The 19,102-nt window shown below is 44.8% G+C and overlaps 2 protein-coding genes across 3 annotated transcripts; both read left to right on the top strand.

Moving 5' to 3' along the window:
• The first annotated feature begins 3,313 nt into the window (after positions 1–3,313).
• Positions 3,314–6,543, top strand: LOC119278431. 2 transcript variants are annotated; one of them, XR_005137781.1, is made up of 2 exons: positions 3,314–4,672; positions 6,431–6,543. XR_005137781.1 is itself a non-coding variant. In XM_037559781.1 (1 exon), exon 1 carries the CDS (start codon positions 3,385–3,387, stop codon positions 4,612–4,614), a length of 1,230 nt encoding a protein of 409 aa, XP_037415678.1. In that variant the 5' UTR covers positions 3,314–3,384; the 3' UTR covers positions 4,615–4,823. The 2 variants fall into 2 exon arrangements, 1 of the variants encoding a protein (XP_037415678.1); XM_037559781.1 differs by lacking the exon at positions 6,431–6,543 and having other exon boundaries at positions 3,314–4,823.
• A 994-nt stretch (positions 6,544–7,537) lies between these two features.
• On the top strand, positions 7,538–8,462 carry LOC119278432 (putative glutaredoxin-C2). Its single transcript, XM_037559782.1, has one exon. It carries the CDS (start codon positions 7,571–7,573, stop codon positions 7,883–7,885), a length of 315 nt encoding a protein of 104 aa, XP_037415679.1. The 5' UTR covers positions 7,538–7,570; the 3' UTR covers positions 7,886–8,462.
• Positions 8,463–19,102: the final 10,640 nt, after the last annotated feature.

The raw sequence follows: 19,102 nt of genomic DNA on the forward strand, positions 1-19,102 counted from the left end.
GTCCTAGTAGGATTCCCCTTTCCTTTCTGGAGAAGGGGAGAAGGGGAAAGAGGTGGAGGAGAAGAAGGAAAGGGGGGGGGGGCGCCCCCACCCCTAGTCCAATTCGGTTTGGGCTGGGGGCGCGCGCCTCCACCTAGCCGCTGCCTCCTCTCTTCCACTAAGTCCCATGAAGGCCCAATAGTCCCCCGGGGGGTTCCGGTAACCTCCCGGTACTTCGAAACTTATCCGAAAGTTCCCGAAACCATTCCGATGTCCGAATGTAACCTTCCAATATATCAGTCTTTACCTCTCGACCATTTTGAAACTCCTCGTCATGTCCGTGATCTCATCCGAGACTCCGAACAACCTTCGGTCACCAAAACACATAACTCATATAATACATATCGTCATCGAACATTAAGCGTGTGGACCCCATGGGTTCGAGAACTATGTAGACATGATCGAGACACATCTCCGATCAATAACCAATAGCGGAACCTGGATGCTCATATTGGCTCCTGCATGTTCTACGAAGATCTTTATCGGTCAAACCGCACAGCAACATACGTTGTTCCCTTTGTCATCGGTATGTTACTTGCCCGAGATTCGATCGTCGGTATCATCATACCTAGTTCAATCTCGTTACCGGCAAGTCGCTCTACTCGTTCCGTAATGCTTCATCCCGCAACTAAATCATTAGTCACATTGCTTGCAAGGCTTATAGTGATGAGCATTACCGAGAGGGCCCAGAGATACCTCTCCGATACACGGACTGACAAATCCTATTCTCGATCTATGCCAACCCAACAAAGACCTTTGGAGACACCTGTAGAGCATCTTTATAATCACCCAGTTATGTTGTGACGTTTGATAGCACACAAGGTGTTCCTCCGGTATTCGGGAGTTGCATAATCTCATAGTCAGAGGAACATGTATAAGTCATGAAGAAATCAATAGCAATAAAACTTAACGATCATTATGCTAAGCTAACGGATGGGTCTTGTCCATCACATCATTCTCTAATGATGTGACCCCATTCATCAAATGACAACACATGTCTATTGTTAGGAAACATAGACATGTTTGATTAACGAGCTAGTTAAGTAGAGGCATATATACTAGGGACACTTTGTTTTGTCTATGTATTCACACATGTACTAAGTTTCCGGTTAATACAATTCTAGCATGAATAATAAACATTTATCATGATATAAGCAAATATAAATAACAACTTTATTATTGCCTCTAGAGCATATTTCCTTCAAATAGCTTAATAGATTAATCGGAAAGGATAACTTTGAGGTGGTTTTGTACCCTACAAACAATTTCATCTTATGTTCTTCGCTAGATATGACCTTTGGAGTGACTCTTTGTCGCACGCTGAGGGATTGTTATATCATTCAATTATGTTAGCACTGTTGAGAGATTGCACTAGTGAAAGTATGAACCCTAGGCCTTATTTTCAAGCATTGCGATACCTTTTTGCTCACTTTTTTTACTTGTTACCTTGTTTTTTATTATTATTTCAGATTACAAAAACCTATATCTGCTATCCATACTACACTTGTATCGCCATCTCTTCGCCGAACTAGTGCAGTTATACAATTTACCATTTTACTTGGTGTGTTGGGACACAAGAGACTATTTGTTATTTGGTTGCAGGGTTGTTTAAGAGAGACCATCTTCATCCTGCGCGTCCCACGGATTGATAAACCTTAGGTCATCCACTTGAGGAAAATTTGTTGTGTCCTACAGAACTCTATCCTTGGAGGCCCAACACGGGTCTACAAGAATAAGTTGTGTAGTAGACATCAGAGGGTCTTGGTCGTTCGAGGAGGAGGTGTGGCTATGCAGTCGCCGCCATCATCGTCGTCGTCATCGGAGAGGACGATGAGCCCCTACATCCAATGAACCACCCTGTCCTGCTCCCGCTTTAACTTGTCGATCCGAGCCTGCTCCGCCGCTGCCTCCTTCGTCTCCCGCTCCGACTGCTCAATAGTAAGTCGGAGCGCTTTGGCGTTCTTCCGTCGGAGGTGGCGAGCGTCCGTCACCGTCGTCGTGAGGGACTGGCGGTAGACCTATGCAAGGAGCCGCTCGTCCTCGTCGGGCTCCACCTGCATCCCGCGGCGGCGATGTGCGGACTCCTCCACCGCGTGTCTCTTCCGTGCTCGCTGCCTCTCGCGACGCGTGCCCCATATTCCAGAGTGCGTGTGTGGGCTGGCAGCACGGGCACTAGCACCCACCGCTGCCCGCGTGGAGGAGCGGCCGACAGGGGAAGGAGACGACGCAGGAGGGTGCGGACTGCGTTGTCCTGGCGGAGCTGTGCGCGGGCTGGGAGGGTCTAGCTCCGGCGTCCATGAATTGGTGGTGCGGGAGCTACGGCGACGCTTCTGATCTGGAGCCGCGCGCCGACGTCCACCTTGGGCCGCTCCAATGCAGTGCTGAGGGCCATCTCCTCCTCGTAGTCGAGGTTGGAGCCGAAGTCGTTGCCGGAGCTGGACATCGGAGTGGATGGGATCGGAATCGAAGAGGGAGAGGAGAGGATGGAGCGAGAGAGAGTGAGCTATGGTTCAGAGTGAGGCGTCCGGATTGGGGTTTTTGTGGGACAGCTGTGGGACCGGTGGTGGGCCAGGCCTGTCAGGCGGCGCGCCCGGGCGTTCCCAGGTCGCACCATATCCACCCTACATTTGAATTAGATATGAGGGATGCCGGTCAGCCGGGCATTTGTCCATGATTTGAGAGGTTCGGTTGAGTCAGATTTTTTCTTACATGTTAGTCCGGGAGTTTTAGGCCGGTACAAGAGGTCTGGGTGTAGATGCTCTAACTAAATTACCTAAAAGTAAAATGGATCCGTTGCTGTTGCATTACAGGGAGGAAATCGCTCGAGGCCTTGTTTTCATCTATACCTGGCCATGGGAAGCCCGGCCCGACCCGACCCGAAAAAGCCCGACCCGGCTCGGCCAGGCACTGCCCACGGCTCGGGCTCGGGCCTAGATTTTGAGCCCAAAAGTCGGGCAGGGCTGGGCCTGGGCCTGTCATTTTTGCGTTTTTCTAAAGGTCGGGCCGGGCCGGCCTGAAGCCCGACGGGCTTTTATGTGTTCGGGCTGGGCTTGGGCCTAGAAAACAGGCCTGATGGCCGGGCCCGGGCTTGGGTTTTTTGCGTCAGGCTTGGCTAGGCCCGGCCCAAAGCCCGGCCCGGCCTGAGCTATGGCCAGGTATATTCTCGTCCCACTCTTCTTCTAAAAAATATGATTTGGCAGTTCTCGTGCCAATATTTTTTTTATAAAAAGTTTTGACTAGTGGTATTTTGCTATTCCCCCGTCGTATTCTGCTCGCTCCCACCGAAGAAACCCATCGAAACCCCCCTCCCCCAGAAAAATTCCCCAAATTTGTCCGGCCAAACTCATGGACGGAGATCGACGGACGCCGGCGGCCGCGGCCGCGGCCGCATCGGCGGCATCGGTCCTTGACGACGACAACCTCCTCCGCGAAATACTCCTCTGCGTCGCCTTCCCCACCAGCCTCGTCAACGCCGCCCTCGTCTGCAAGCGGTGGCTCCTCCTCGCCTCCGCCCCGGCCTTCCTCCGCCGCTTCCGCGAGCGCAACCCGCCCCGCCTCCTCGGCGTCTGCGTCGGCTACCCGGGCAGGTATCGCTTTGTGCCCCTCCCGCGGCAGCCCCCGGAGCTCGCCGCGCCCATACGCCGCGCGACCTCCTCCTGCGACGCCGCCTTCGCCCGCAGATGCCCGCGAATCAAGCACTGCCGGAGCGGCCGCCTCATCATCGAGGTATTCCACGCCGGCAGATTTGATCACCCCCTCGTGGTGCCGGTTCTCGCCGGGGAGTCTTCAACCGTCCTCCCACTAACCCTGCTGTCCCACGCCCACCGTAACTACTGGGAGAGGCGCACTCAATTCACTGAGCTGTTCCTACCCGAGGATGGGGGCCGCGACGGCATCACCTTGGTGAATCTGTGGAAGGACCGGCAAAAAGTGTATGCGGAGGTGTGCATCCTGAGATCTGGCCGATGGTGCGTCCCTGACATGGAATCAGAGATAGAGCCCCCAAATGGCACAGTCTTCCTTGAAATGCTACCACCCGTCCATGGCAAAGTCTTCATGGTGACCAACTCTGGGTACACCGTGGGTCTAGATTTGGCCACCAGGAGTCTTTTCACCCTTGAGCTACCAGCTGGAGTGCGGAGGAACTATATGCTCTCATGCGCCGAGGATGCAGGGATCTATCTTGTCAGTGCAGACGGGTTTCAGCTCAGTGTGTGGCTCCATCGGATGTCGGGCGATGATAATGATGCAGGCTGGCTGCTGCTGGACACATTTTGTGTCCATGAGGGTCATGCATGCACACCTCGTGCAGAGGACAGTTGGGTTCCTCCTCATGATGTTTGTCTTGATGTTGTTGCAGTCGGGGACAATGCCGACTTTGTCTTCTTGGATCATCCAGCAAGTGGCACTCTGTTTTATGTTCATCTGAGGAGCAGGGTGGTTGAGAAGGTCTACCAGAGGGGGGCAGATGAATGTGGATATAAACGTGCGGCTGCTGGCCACGTACGTGTATCCCCTGTTATGATGATCTGGCCGCCTATCTTCCCAGCGCAGAACGTGGGACATGAGGAATGACCCCCCTGTGTTTGATCGTTGTACTATCTAAACTGAGTATGGCTTCTGTAATAGAGAGGTATGTACTTTGAGTTATTTCTCTACCTAGAACAGTAGATATTGCAGTCATGTAAGTTGGGTCTTAAGAACCTATGTTCATTTCTGTAAAAAACCTGAAGTTTTCAGAGGTATACTGCAATATATCCAGCAAGACTGCACTGATCTTCTAAGCTGACAGTAGTTTGTATAAGATATATTCCATATATGAGGTAATGCTCGGTTGTGTAGAAGAACTTTGAATGGTGGCCAAATAAAAATGACAAGCAGCAACTGGAAGAGAAATAACACAGGGGGGTCAGTCATTTTGTATTTACATTAAAACTGACTTCTGTTTTCCATTTTGTATGTCCACAAAACTATAATCCACCCTTCATCACTAGTTCACTGCTGATAGATGCCATAGAAGTTTTATCCCAATGTCATGCAGAAAAAAATGTGACGTGTGATGTCCACGAACTCCATGACAATGGTATTCCTCGTTACACGCACAAATGGCAGAAATAGTAAATTAGAGTGCATCCAATCCTAGCTTGTCAGGAACCTGATGAATCATCAACTGAAGCATTGATTTGATTCATACCACCACCCATTTTTCTATGTATGGTACTAATAACTAAAGTTCAGCCTATCTCGAATCCTGATTCTTCTTCATTTTTACTCATTCGAGACATCATTACAAGAATATCAAAGATTAGCCAGGTTCCTGACCGTAGCTAACTGTATGGTTTTGCCCCCTCCCAAAAGCAAAGATTACAGGAGGTGCTAGAATTCATTAGATGGAGTTTTATCCCAAATTCGCAATGGCATCCAGAAAAGGAAAATGTGCTGCATGATGTCCACAACTCCACACAATTGGTATTCCTTCTCACGCACAAATGGCAAAAGACAAGGAATTATAGTGTATCTAAACCTACCTTATCTGGAATCTGATGAAACAGCTGAAGCATTGATTCAGTTGATACCACCAAAATTCAGCCTATCTCGAATCTTGATTCTTCACACCATTTTTCTATATACCATACTAACAACAAAAGTTCAGCCTGTCTCGGATCTTGATTCTTCTTCATCTTTACTTATTCGAGACGCTATTAAAGAATTATTGAAGATCAGCCACTCCCCTGGCCATAGCTAACTGTATGATTTTGGCCCCTCCCAAAAGGTGGTAGCTAGAACTAAGTTTTCTTGCCATGTCTCCTTTGATACAATGACAAAATCACCATAGGAACAGTGCCATGTTTATACCTTTGAATGTAATTTCTATGAAAGGAAAGGTAAATGGTGAACTTGTGGCTTTATCTATAAAGTCGGGCTAATGCCTTTTCTCTAAAAAAAATGGTGAACTCAAGATTTTCTCGTTTGGTCTGTATAATCTTCAGTGGTTGGCTGGTTGCTTAACTAAAATCTGGTCTAGAAAGGATAAAAGTACAGTCAAGTCAAGGAATTCGAAACAGTCAAACCGATATCTCTCCCTTTATGATGATCTGGCTGCCTGTTTTCCCGGCACGGAATGTAGGGCATGATCAGGTGGAAAGTTCCCCCCTGCGTTTGATCTTTGTAATATCTTCACTGGGTATGACTTCTGTAATAGGAAGGTATGTTGCTGATGAGGTAATGGAAATTGATGAGGGAAAAATTATCCAGATTGGTTTGATTGCATCTCCTTTGACTAATGTATGTTGTTTCACTATGTTTAATTCCACTCCTTAGTTTGAAACGTGTTTTGGCATGCATTGATTTTTTCATGACTGTCTAACAATGTGTGCAACTCTATCTGCAGTCGTGCAAGATTCATCTTAATAACATCTGTCATTTCATTAAATGAACTTGAAGTTTCACAGAAGCGTATTGTGAGATATCAACCAGAACTGCACTGAATCTTCTAAGCTTGACTGCAGTGTTTATAAGATATTTTCCAATATGAAGACTTGTTGGTAATGAAGATTTTATCATGGCGATCAGTAGTGTAAACATTCCTTGGGAAGACAGGTAAGTAAAAATGAGGAGCAGCAATTGGAACAGAATGACTGAAAGTACAACCTGTGGTAGGGAAGCTTCATTTGTGTTCTGGACAGGTATGGCTCAAATGATACAACAAGGTGAGCATGTTGAAAGTTAGTTGTGATATCCATCTTCCACATTAGAAGTTATTTATTTTTTCCAAAATACTTTTGTCCAGTCCGTCCATCATCACTAGTTCACTACTTGTAGTTGTAGGGGAGATTTTTAGGTGTGTTTTCTACTTAATTTTGTGGTATCCATTAGATAAAGGGGTTTTAGATGTGATGCATCATGTCCACTGGTATTCCTTCTCACGCACAAATGGCAAAAGAGGCAATTAGAGTGTATCTAAACCTAGCTTAATCAGGAACCTGTTAAATCATCAGCTGAAGAATTGATTCAGTTGGTACCACAAAATTTAAGCCTATCTTGAATCTTGATTCTTCACGCCATTTTTCTATGTATGATACTAACAACAAAAGTTCAGCCTGTCCCGAATCTTGATTCTTCTTCATCTTTACTTATTCGAGACACTATTTAAAAATAAATATCAAGGATCAGCCACCCTCGTGGTCATAGCTAACTGTATGATTTTGGCCTCTCCGAATTCTCAAAAGCAAAGATTAGAAAAGGTGGTTGAATAGAACCTTTAGACAGAGAACATATATTCTTCCCGATTAGCCACATCTCATAGAGATTCCCTTGCACCTCAATCAAGCCTGCAACACTGCGCCGACCACTCCCTCTTCACCCGCCGCAGTCATCTATAAATAAGCACCGTTGGATCATCACCATCATCCAACTCCAAGAAACCACAGCCTACATCAAGCTCAAGTTAAGTGAGCTGACCAGAATATATCGATCACAAAACCCGAAGAACAGCAGCATACAGGCTAGCCACCAATTCGCTTGATCTGCAATGGCAGAAACTGTGACGAAGCTGGCGTCACAGCGGGCGGTGGTGATCTTCGGGGCGAGCAACTGCTGCATGTGCCACGCAGTGAAGACGCTCTTCACGGAGCTGGGCGTGAGCTGGGTGGTGCACGAGCTGGACAAGGACCCCCGCGGGAAGGACGTCGAGAGGGCGCTCGCCAGCATGGTCGGACGGAGCCCGCCCGTGCCAGCGGTCTTCATCGGTGGCAGGCTCGTCGGCCCCACAGACAAGGTCATGACGCTGCACCTCAGTGGCCAGCTGGTGCCGCTCCTCCGCCAGGCCGGCGCCCTTTGGCTCTGAACTGAAGAGTCAGGGACAGCAGTGGCTGTGCGTGCGTGCAGTTATGCGTGATCATAAGAGATCATATAGTGCGTGCAGTGCAGCTACATAATTTTGGAAAGGTCATCAAACATATTAAGGGTCATGATCTTTCAGTTGTACCTCTTGTTGTCATATGACAGAAGGAAAGGATGTTTGGCAAGAGATGAGCATCCTGAGCAATATAAAAGGAGCTTATGCTTATCTTGTGTTGATTAATTTAGCTAGCTGTTGTGCTAAGGCCGTGAGAGAATCCACGGTATATATAGAGCCTGTTCGGAACCTCTCCAATCTCAAAACTCCGCTCCGCACTGTAGAGGAAACGAGGAGCTCGGTTTGAGCCACTCCCTGAAATTGTGCTGCCACTCCCTCCGCTCCGGAACCGCAGTTCTGGAGCAGAGAGGATCCGAACAGGTCCATAGTATCATATCACACACATTTTTCTCGGAGCCATAGAATACTCCGTAGATAACCGGAGTGATTCGGAGAGGTTAGTATGTTTATGTAGATACCTGATCCAGTGAGCTCAGTTTGTTGAGGTAGATGCACTGGCCCAATTGGCTCGGCATGCTGAGTGCTGATGTGGCACACTGCATTTGAAAGATACTGCTGATGTGGCACACTGCATTTGGAAGACACTGCTGATGTGGCACACTGCATTTGAAAGACACTCTGCTGATGTGGCACACTGCATTTGTAAGACACTATGCTGATGTGGCACACTGCATTTGAAAGACACTGCTGATGGCATGGCGTATTCATATGTAGTATCTCTTGCCAGGATAGTTCCTTTGGTGCCAAGGCAAAATCCTGAAAGTGATGGGTACTCCCACCGTTCCTAAATATAAGTCTTTTTAGAGATTCCACTATGGACTACATACGGAGCAAAATGAGTGAACTACACTCTAAAATATGTATATACACATCCGTATGTAGTCTGTAGTGGAATCTCTAAAAAGACTTACATTTAGGAACGGAGGGAGTATATATCATGCATGGGAAGAAACCAAATTTTACATGAAAACAATTTGACGTTGAGCTCAGTATCCTCCAAGACGCAAACTTGTCAGTTTCCATCATCAAACTTTGGCGCCTGTGTCAGCGCCCCTGACGGAGAAGCCCCACCAGCAGACGTGGCCCAGCACGGACAGGCGCGGTCCAGCCGCGCCCGCAAGCCCAACAGCAAGTACCTCGGCCCTGAATGGAAGACGGCCCAGCCCAGGACTACCACCACTACTTAAGCGCATCTCACTCACAAGCGAAGGCATCCAGTGGATCCCCGAACCCGGCGGCGGCGGCTACCTGACCTAGTTCATCTCGCAAGAACACTACCCCCTTTCTTGTAATCCGATCTGTACCAGCTACCACTTCAGAGAGTTGTAATAGATCGATTCCACTAGTTGCTACTATATCCTGTCCCTCACAGCCTGCTTGCGATGAAACCCAAAACCGTCGAGAGCAGAGCAGAGTCAAGAACGCAGGAAGCAGGGCAGAGCCAGAAAGCAGAAATTGAGCTGCTGCTATGGCCCGTTTGCCATGTCACCGCTGAAACAAATCAATATAGGCAGCCTAGGCGGTCGTAGTTTATTTTTTTTCTTCTAAAAAGAGCAACACAAGGTCAGGTGATTCTTGGGATTCGTATCCAGACCGTCTTCTGACGTAAAAAGAACTGCTGCCGAGGGACGTAGATCGGCCAGCACCGTCCATCCATCATCTATCATCTGGCGTAAAAAGAAATACTGCCGAGGGAATCGATCCTGGAGACGACCCGATTCCCTCACGGCTGCCTTTTCTGTTGGTCTGTCGCCGTTTGTACTTCAAATTTCAACTATCAATTTCTTTCATGACAAAAGGGAAACCTTGAACAATTTCAAATTAATGTGATGATGAAAGATTGATCTAGTTGTGTGAGCCCTTCACGAGGAAGACAACAAGAGGAAGACAGACGCACAAAATCGAAGAGCAGGGTAGCTCGTCCCGATGGTGATCGTTTCTTCTGCCAAGGGAAGGCGACCTTTTTCGTTGTGGTCTCGTTCTCACGCCTTTCCTACTCGTACATTAGTTCTTCCTGTGTTCAGTCTTGTGATGACTCTAGAATATCAAATTAAAAAAAAGGTGATTATCGTGTACCAGCCCGTGGTTGGATGGTTAGGAGGATAGTGGTATCCCCAGCCCATCAGATTTCAAGTCCTACATTTGACATTGGTGCTCGCATTATTCCTGAATTTATTTCAGGCTTCCGGTGATGTTTGTTCAGTGGGCGGAGATGTTCCCCTCGACTGCGAGGCGCCAGCGGTGACTTTGTAAAACCTCAATATGGTATATCAGCTCAGTCTCTTAAAGGTGCTCATAGGGATATGATGTGTGTGCGTATGTTCATAGGGATGAATAAATGCTCATGTATGTGAGCTACTTTGATTGTACCGTGTTAAAAAAAGTTGATTAATGAGAGCTCCGTTGATGTGTTTAGGGGGTTGCACCGAAGAAGTGTCCTGAGAATTACACTAGTAATCCATCATTTCATGGATTAAAAAAAATCTTGTATTGAACATTAATACATAACTCAACTTGCTCCTGTTCTCTCACCAAACTTGTCGGCCAATGTGTTGCAGTCCCTCCTACCCTTACGTTGAACTGGGCTGCACTGTCGTCTGTGGGTTGTAGTTCGCGGCGCAGGTCTGGTGATGGATGGTGTTGGGTTTACGCCAGACGATCTACTTCCGATTCTTGGGACCTTTCACGCTCGATTTATGACTTGAGACAGAAATATAATATAATTCACTTGGAGAGAGTGTAGTTAGATATACTACTAGATGTGTGCAGGTATGCTTGGGATGCGTAATTTTTGTCAATTTGCATATGTGGCCGAGTAGGGACACACTAAGCTAGTGCAGTGTAAAAACCATGTTCTGCACATCGTTTGGTATACTACATTGCACCACCGAGCACTTCAATGCCTGGCGTTTGGTTGCCATGCAGTTCGGGTTTAAGGCCGTGAACGTGCAAAACATGGCGTTTGGTTGAGCACGACATGTGATGTTCTCACCTCTCCTCACTTCACACTGTATATGTGGTGAACTACACACTACATTATTAGAACATCACGCTACAAATGCAATACGAATTAAACAATTTTGCAATGAAATAGTAGTTCGTCCTAGCTCCTAACAAATAGCACCACAAGTTAATAGCCATGTGGCTTAATAGGGGATAGTTCATCGATGACTTAATTAGGGGGTGTCCATCATGTGTTGTTGTTGCTTCTTCCTGTCATGCTGTTGCTGATACTTCATCTTCATCTGCTACTGCTTCCTCTCCTGTTGTTGATGTTGTTCTTCAGATCCTTGTGGTTCATCTGTTTGCCCATATTGCCTCAGCCCATTCCATCCTTTTGGTCTTCCAAGCTTCACTGTCATGTGCCTCCACACCATGAAGGGAGTCATCATCATCGGCAGTCACATCTTCCTCCTCCGACATGAACTCTTCATAACCCCGTTGCAGGATCTAGTTATGCAGAATGCAACAAACAAGAACAAGCTTAACTTGAGTGGGGTAAGGGTGGAATGGCTTCTGATCCAAGATCTTAAATCGATTCTCCAGAGCTTCAAATGCCCTCTCAACCGTGACTCTAAGGCTGGAGTGTCTGAGATCGAACAATTCTTGCGCAATCCTAGGGTAGTTCCTAGAAGAGAACTCATTCATATGGTACCTGGTTTTCCTGAAGGGTGGAAGAATACCAGGCCAACATGCATAGCCAGCATATCCTAGGTTGAACTTGCCATCAAGGTTATTGATGCTATCATGCCTTGCCATGCTGTCAGCAAGAATTTAGCATCATGGGGCGATCCTTCCCAGCCAACCAACACATATGTGAACTTCAGATCGAAGTCAACAGCAGCAAGAACATTCTAGCTAGTGTATTGCTTTCTACCCCCTATATGTTGTAGCATGTGGCACTCTAGCAGTGTTGTGAGTACAATCTATGGTGCCAATACAATCATGTGATGGCATGCAAACGTATTCCTATGGCTATATGACAACATTACAAGCATGTTATGTCATGAAATACGAGTAATGCTCACCTTCAAATACGGATACCATCTTGGGCTCGTGAGAATCTTGTGCCGAGTTTGCCCGGCTGGTGCCGTAATCATCTCCCCTCTGGAGCCCCCCAATGGAATACAACACTTGTTTGAAATATCGAGAAATGGTCTCATTGGAGCTCCTGAATGTGTTGTGAATAACCCCGAACTTCTGATTATGACCGATGGCATGAAGGACACATGGCAACTTGCTCTTCCACAGAGGTGTGGATGTTATCTTTTAGTAACACCATGTTCCTAAAGGTCTTCACAAGCATGGCAAATGGTGCTCGACGCATTCAAAGCATGTTAGCATCAACATCGTTGTTGTTGTGGATGTGGTTCAGATTGGCGATCCTCTTTGTATCTTGGATGAACAATGGACCATACCTAATGACAAGATTTTCACTACGACGAACTGCTCTTTGGTAAACAAACACCATCTAGGCCCGTATCACTGCTATGAGTGTTGCTTACTAAATCATCAACTTTGTTCGTTCGTCTAGACATCGATGTATTGGTAAGCAATGGCAAAATCTAAGCAACATCATGCCTAGTGAATGAATATAGGAGGGGGGGGGGGTTGTATGCTTACCAGGTTTGGAGCCGACGAGGAGGACGGAGGCCATGGCTGAGACGAGGACGATGAGACAGAGCCGGAGAAGAAGGGGAGAAGCAGCTCCTGCTGGCGGTTAGTGATACTGGCGCCAACATCATCGACGCTTGCGCGGATCTAAGTCACCGCCGTCGGTGGAGAACTGAGGAGAGGATAGTCCTAGAGCAAGAGGTGAGCGAGCAATGGGGGTGAGCCCAGATTTCCTAACATCCTGCGCGGTAGATTTCGGCTTGCCGCCATCTCCGCGCCTGATCCCCCTACATCGTCGTGCACGTCGTTTGATTTTTTGCGTCCAACTCATCCTGGTTCGCTGGAAGGTCCATGCGAGCATCCTAGCGAGCCAGGCTGTGGGATGCTTTAAGGTCCATGCGCGTGCAAGCTAGGCCCCCAAGTATGCTACCAAACGCATTTTGGCACCCACTGGGCCTGCTTGGGGGATATGCAAGTAATCAAATACATCCTTGGTGATTCGAGTGTGTGGTGGTAGGGGTCAGTAGCAGCACAAATTCGCGTTATCCTATCCTCCTATTTATTCATTCACTCACTCGTACTGCGGCGCGCCAACAGAGCGCGATGCGATCGATGGATGTGATAACCCACAAGTATAGAGGATCGTAACAGTTTTCGAGGGTAGATTATTCAACCCAAATTTATTGATTCGACACAAGGGGAGCCAACGAATATTTGCAAGTATTAGCAGTTGAGTTGTCAATTCAACCACACCCGGAGAACTAAATATCTGCAGCAGAGTGCTCAGTAGCACAGTAGTATGATAATTTGATAGAAGTGGTAGCAGCAATAGTAACGGTAACAGTAACAATAGCAGTTTTATAGTGATTGTAACATCAGTAATAACTTAGCAAAGATCAATATATGAAAAGCATAGGTATTGCATTAGTGATGGATAATTATGCTGGATGACATTCATCATATAACAGTCACAACCTAGAGCGACACAAAACTAGCTCTAATTTATCAATGTAATGTAGGCATGTATTCTGTATATAGTCATACATGCTTATAACAAGAACTTGCATGACATCTTTTGTCCTACCCTCCCGTGGCAGCAGGGTCCATAAAGAATCTAAGGGATATTAAGGCCTCCTTTTTATAAAGAACTGGAACAAAGCATTAGCACTTAGTGAATACATGAACTCCTCTGATACGTCCATTTTGCATCATGCTTTTATATCGATATTTATTGCATTATGGGTTGTTATTACACGGTTATGTCACAATACTTATGGCTATTCTCTCTTATTTTACAAGGTTTAACATGAAGAGGGAGAATGCCAGCAGCTGGGATTCTGGGCTGGAAAAAGAGTAAATATTGGAAACCTATTCTGCATAGCTCCAAAAGCCCTGAAACTCCACGAAAGTCATTTTTGGAATTAATGATAATTATTCAGCAAAAGAAATACCTGGGGGGGGGGGTGGCACCCACCGTCCACAAGGGTGGGGGGCGCGCGTGCCCCCCCTGCCTCGTGGTACCCCTAGCAGCCCTCCGGTGGTCATCTTCTGTTACATGCAGTCTTTTACCCTGCAAAAAATCATAAGCAAGCTTACGGGATCAAATTCCGCCGCCACGAGGCGGAACCTTGGCGGAACCAATCTAGGGCTCCGGCGAAGCTGTTATGTCGGGGAAACTTCCCTCCGGGAGGGGGAAATCATCACCAACGATCCTCTCATCGGGAGGGGGTCAATCTCCATCAACATCTTCACCAGCACCATCTCCTCTCAAACCCTGGTTCATCTCTTGTATCCAATCTTTGTACCCAAACCTCAGATTGGTACCTGTGGGTTGCTAGTAGTGTTGATTACTCATTGTAGTTGATGCTAGTTGGTTTATCCGGTGGAAGATCATTTGTTCAGATCCTTAATGCATATTAATACTCCTCTGATCATGAACATGAATATGCTTTGTGAGTAGTTACATTTGTTCCTGAGGACATGGGTGAAGTCTTGCTATTAGTAGTCATGTGAATTTGGTATTCGTTTGATATTTTGATGAGATGTATGTTGTCTCTCCTCTAGTGGTGTAATGTGAATGTCGACTACATGACACTTCACCATTATTTGGGCCTAGAGGAAGGCATTGGTAAGTAATAAGTAGATGATGGGTTGCTAGAGTGACATAAGCTTAAACCCTAGTTTATAAGTTGCTTTGTAAGGGGCTGATTTGGATCCATATGTTTCATGCTATGGTTAGGTTTACCTTAATACTTCTTTTGTAGTTGCGGATGCTTGCGATAGGGGTTAATCATAAGTGGGATGCTTGTCCAAGAAAGGGCAGTACCCAAGCACCGGCCCACCCACATATCAAATTATCAAAGTAACTAACGCGAATCATATAAAAACTAGCTTGACGATAATTCCCATGTGTCCTCAGGAGCGCTTTTCTCATTATAAGAACTTTTCCAGGCTTGTCCTTTGCTACAAAAAGGATTGGGCCACCTTGCTTCACTTTATTTACTTTCATTGCTTGTCACCCGTTACAAATTATCTTATCACAAAACTATTTGTTACCTACAATTTCAGTGCTTGCAGAGAATACCTTACTGAAAACCGCTTGTCATTTCCTTCTGCTCCTCGTTGGGTTCGATACTCTTGCTTATCGAAAGGACTACGATAGATCCCCTATACTTGTGGGTCATCAAGACTCTTTTTTGGTGCCATTTTTAGGGAGTGAAGCGCCTTTGGTGAGTGGAACTTGGTAAGGAAACATTTATATAGTGTGCTGAAATTTACTGTCACTTGTTACTATGGAAACTAATCCTTTGAGGGGCTTGTTCGGGGTATCTTCACCCCGACCATTAGAGCAAAGAGTTTCTCCTCAACCTACTGAACCTACTGAAAATGTTTACTTTGATATTCCTTCGGGTATGGTAGAGAAACTGCTAGCTAATCCCTTTGCAGGAGATGGAACATTGCATCCCGATTTACACCTTATCTATGTGGATGAAGTTTGTGGATTATTTAAGCTTGCAGGTATGACCGATGTTGTTGTTAAGAACAAGGTCTTCCCTTTATCTTTGAAGGAAGACACATTGACATGGTATAGGCTATGTGATGATACGGGATCTTGGGACTATAAACGATTGAAATTGGAATTTCACCAGAAGTTCTATCCTATGCATCTTGTTCATCGTGATCTTAATTATATATATAATTTTTGGCCTTGCGAAGGAGAAAGCATCACTCAAGCTTGGGGGAGTCTTAAGTCAATGTTATATTCATGCCCCAATCATGAGTTCTCAAGAGAAGTGATTATTCAAAAAATGTATGCTCGGCTTTCTCTCAATGATCGCACCATGCTCGATACTTCTTGTGTTGGGTCTTATATGATGAAGACTATTGAATTAAAGTGGGATTTATTGGAAAGAATTAAACGCAACTCCGAAGATTGGGATTCGGACGATGGTAAGGAGTCAGGTATGACACCTAAGTTTGATTGTGTTAAATCTTTTATGGATACCGATGCTTTTCGTGGATTTAGCACTAAATATGGACTTAACTCTGAGATAGTAGCTTCCTTCTGTGAATCATTTGCTACTCACGTTGATCTCCCTAAGGAGAAGTGGTTTAAATATAATCCTCCCACTGAAGTAAAAGTAGTTGCACCTGTTACAGTTGAAGAAAAGACTATCACTTATAATGATCCCATTGTTCCTACTACTTATGTTGAGAAACCACCATTCCCTGTTAGGATAAAGAATCATGCTAAAGCTTCAACTGTGGTTCGTAAGAGTAATACTAGAACATATACACCTCCTGAGCAAATTAAAGTTGAACCTAGTATTGCTATGGTTAAAGATCTCTTGGCCGATAATATTGATGGGCATGTTATTTATTTCTGTGAACAGGCTGCTAACATTGCTAGACCTGATTCTAAGATACATAGACCTGTTGTAAGCATGCCTGTTATTTCTGTTAAAATAGGAGATCATTGTTATCATGTCTTATGTGATATGGGTGCTAGTGCTAGTGCAATAACTTTTTCCTTATATGAAGAAATTATGCATGATATCGCACCCGCTGAAATAGAAGATATTGATGTTACAATTAAGCTTGCAAATAGAGATACTATTTCACCAATGGGGATTGTTAGAGATGTCGAAGTCTTGTGTGGGAAAGTTAAATACCCTGCTGATTTTCTTGTTCTTGGTTCCCCACAAGATAGCTTTTGTCCCATTATATTTGGTGGACCCTTCTTGAATACTGTCAATGCTAGGATTGATTGCAAAAAGGATGTTGTTACAATTGGCTTGGGGGATATGACACATGAGTTTAATTTTGCTAAGTTTCGTAGACAACCCCATGATAAAGAATTGCCTAGTAAGGATGAAATTATTGGTCTTGCTTCTATTGCCGTGCCTCCTACTAATCCGTTAGAAAAATATTTGCTAGACCATGAAAATGATATGTTTATGAATGAAAGAAGGGAAATAGATGAAGTATTCTTTAAACAGGGTCCTATTTTAAAACACAACTTACCTATTGAAATCCTAGGGGATCCTCCTCCACCCAAGGGTGATCCCGTGTTTGAGCTTAAACCATTACCTGATACTCTTAAATATGCTTATCTTGATGAAAAGAAGATATATCCTGTTATTATTAGTGCTAACCTTTCATAGCAGGAAGAGGAAGATTATTGAAAACTCTGAAGAAGCATCGTGCTGCTATTGGATATACTCTTGATGATCTTAAGGGCATTAGTCCCACTCTATGCCAACACAAAATAAAATTGGAATAAGATGCCAAACAAGTTAGAGATCATCAACGACGGTTAAATCCTAAGATGAAAGAAGTGGTAAGGAAGGAAATACTAAAGCTCCTTGAGGCAGGTATAATTTATCCCATTGCTGATAGTCAGTGGATAAGTCATGTCCATTGTGTACCTAAGAAGGGAGGTATTACTGTCGTTCCTAATGATAAAGATGAATTGGTCCCGCAAAGAATTATTACATGTTATAGGATGGTAACTGATTTCTGCAAATTAAATAAAGCTACTAAAAAGGATCATTACCCTTTACCTTTTAATATTGATCAAATGCTAGAAAGACTATCCAAACATACACATTTCTGCTTTTTAGATGGTTATTCTGGTTTCTCTCAAATACTTGTGTCAGCAGACAATCAAGCAAAGACTACTTTTACTTGCCCTTTTGGTACTTTTGCTTATAGACACATGCCTTTTGGTTTATGTAATACACCTGCTACCTTTCAAAGATGCATGATGGATATATTCTCTGACTTCTGTGAAAAGATTTGTGAGGTATTCATGGATGATTTCTCCGTCTATGGGTCCTCCTTTGATGATTGCTTGAGCAACCTTGATCGAGTTTTGCAGAGATGCGAAGACACTAGTCTCGTCTTAAATTGGGAAAAGTGCCACTTTATGGTTAATGAAGGCATTGTCTTGGGGCATAAAATTTCTGAAAGAGGTATTGAAGTTGATAAAGCTAAAGTTGATGCTATTGAAAAGATGTCGTGTCCCAAGGACATTAAAGGTATAAGAAGTTTCCTTGGTCATGCCGGTTTTTATAGGAGGTTCATTAAGGACTTTTGTAAAATCTCTAGGCCTCTGACAAATATATTGCAAAAAGATATTCCCTTTATCTTTGATGATGATTGTGTAGAAGCATTTGAAATACTTAAGAAAGCTTTGATTTCTGCACCTATTGTTCAACCACCTGATTGGAATTTACCCTTTGAAATTATGTGTGATGCTAGCGATTATGTTGTAGGTGCTGTTCTAGGACAAAGAGTCGATAAGAAGTTAAATGTTGTTCAATATGCTAGTAAAACTCTTAAGCACTTCACAGAGAAATTATTCTACTACTGAAAAAGAATTCTTAGCAGTTGTATGTGCTTGTGATAAGTTCAGACCTTGTATTGTTGATTCTAAAGTAACTATTCACACTAATCATGCTGCTATTAAATATCTTATGGAAAAGAAAGATGCTAAACCTAGACTTATTAGATGGGTTCTCTTGCTCCAAGAATTTGACTTGCATATTATTGATAGAAAGGGAGTTGAGAACCCCGTTGCAGACAACTTATCTAGGTTAGAGAATGTTCTTGATGATCCACTACCTATTGATGATAGCTTTCCTGATGAACAATTAGCGGTCATAAATGCTTATCGTACTGCTCCATGGTATGCTGATTATGCTAATTACATTGTTGCTAAATTTATACCACCTAGTTTCACATACCAGCAAAAGAAAAAGTTCTTTTATGATTTAAGACATTACTTCTGGGACGACCCACACCTTTATAAAGAAGGAGTAGATGGTGTTATTAGACGTTGTGTACCTGAGCATGAACAAGAACATATCCTACGCAAGTGTCACTCCGAGGCATATGGAGGACACCACGCTGGAGATAGAACTGCACATAAGGTATTGCAATCCTGTTTTTATTGGCCTACTCTCTTCAAGGATGGCCATAAGTTTGTCTTGTCTTGCGATGAATGTCAAAGAATTGGTAATATTAGTA

The sequence above is a fragment of the Triticum dicoccoides genome, chromosome 3B, assembly GCF_002162155.2.
Source record: "Triticum dicoccoides isolate Atlit2015 ecotype Zavitan chromosome 3B, WEW_v2.0, whole genome shotgun sequence".
Taxonomy (NCBI): Eukaryota; Viridiplantae; Streptophyta; class Magnoliopsida; order Poales; family Poaceae; genus Triticum; species Triticum dicoccoides.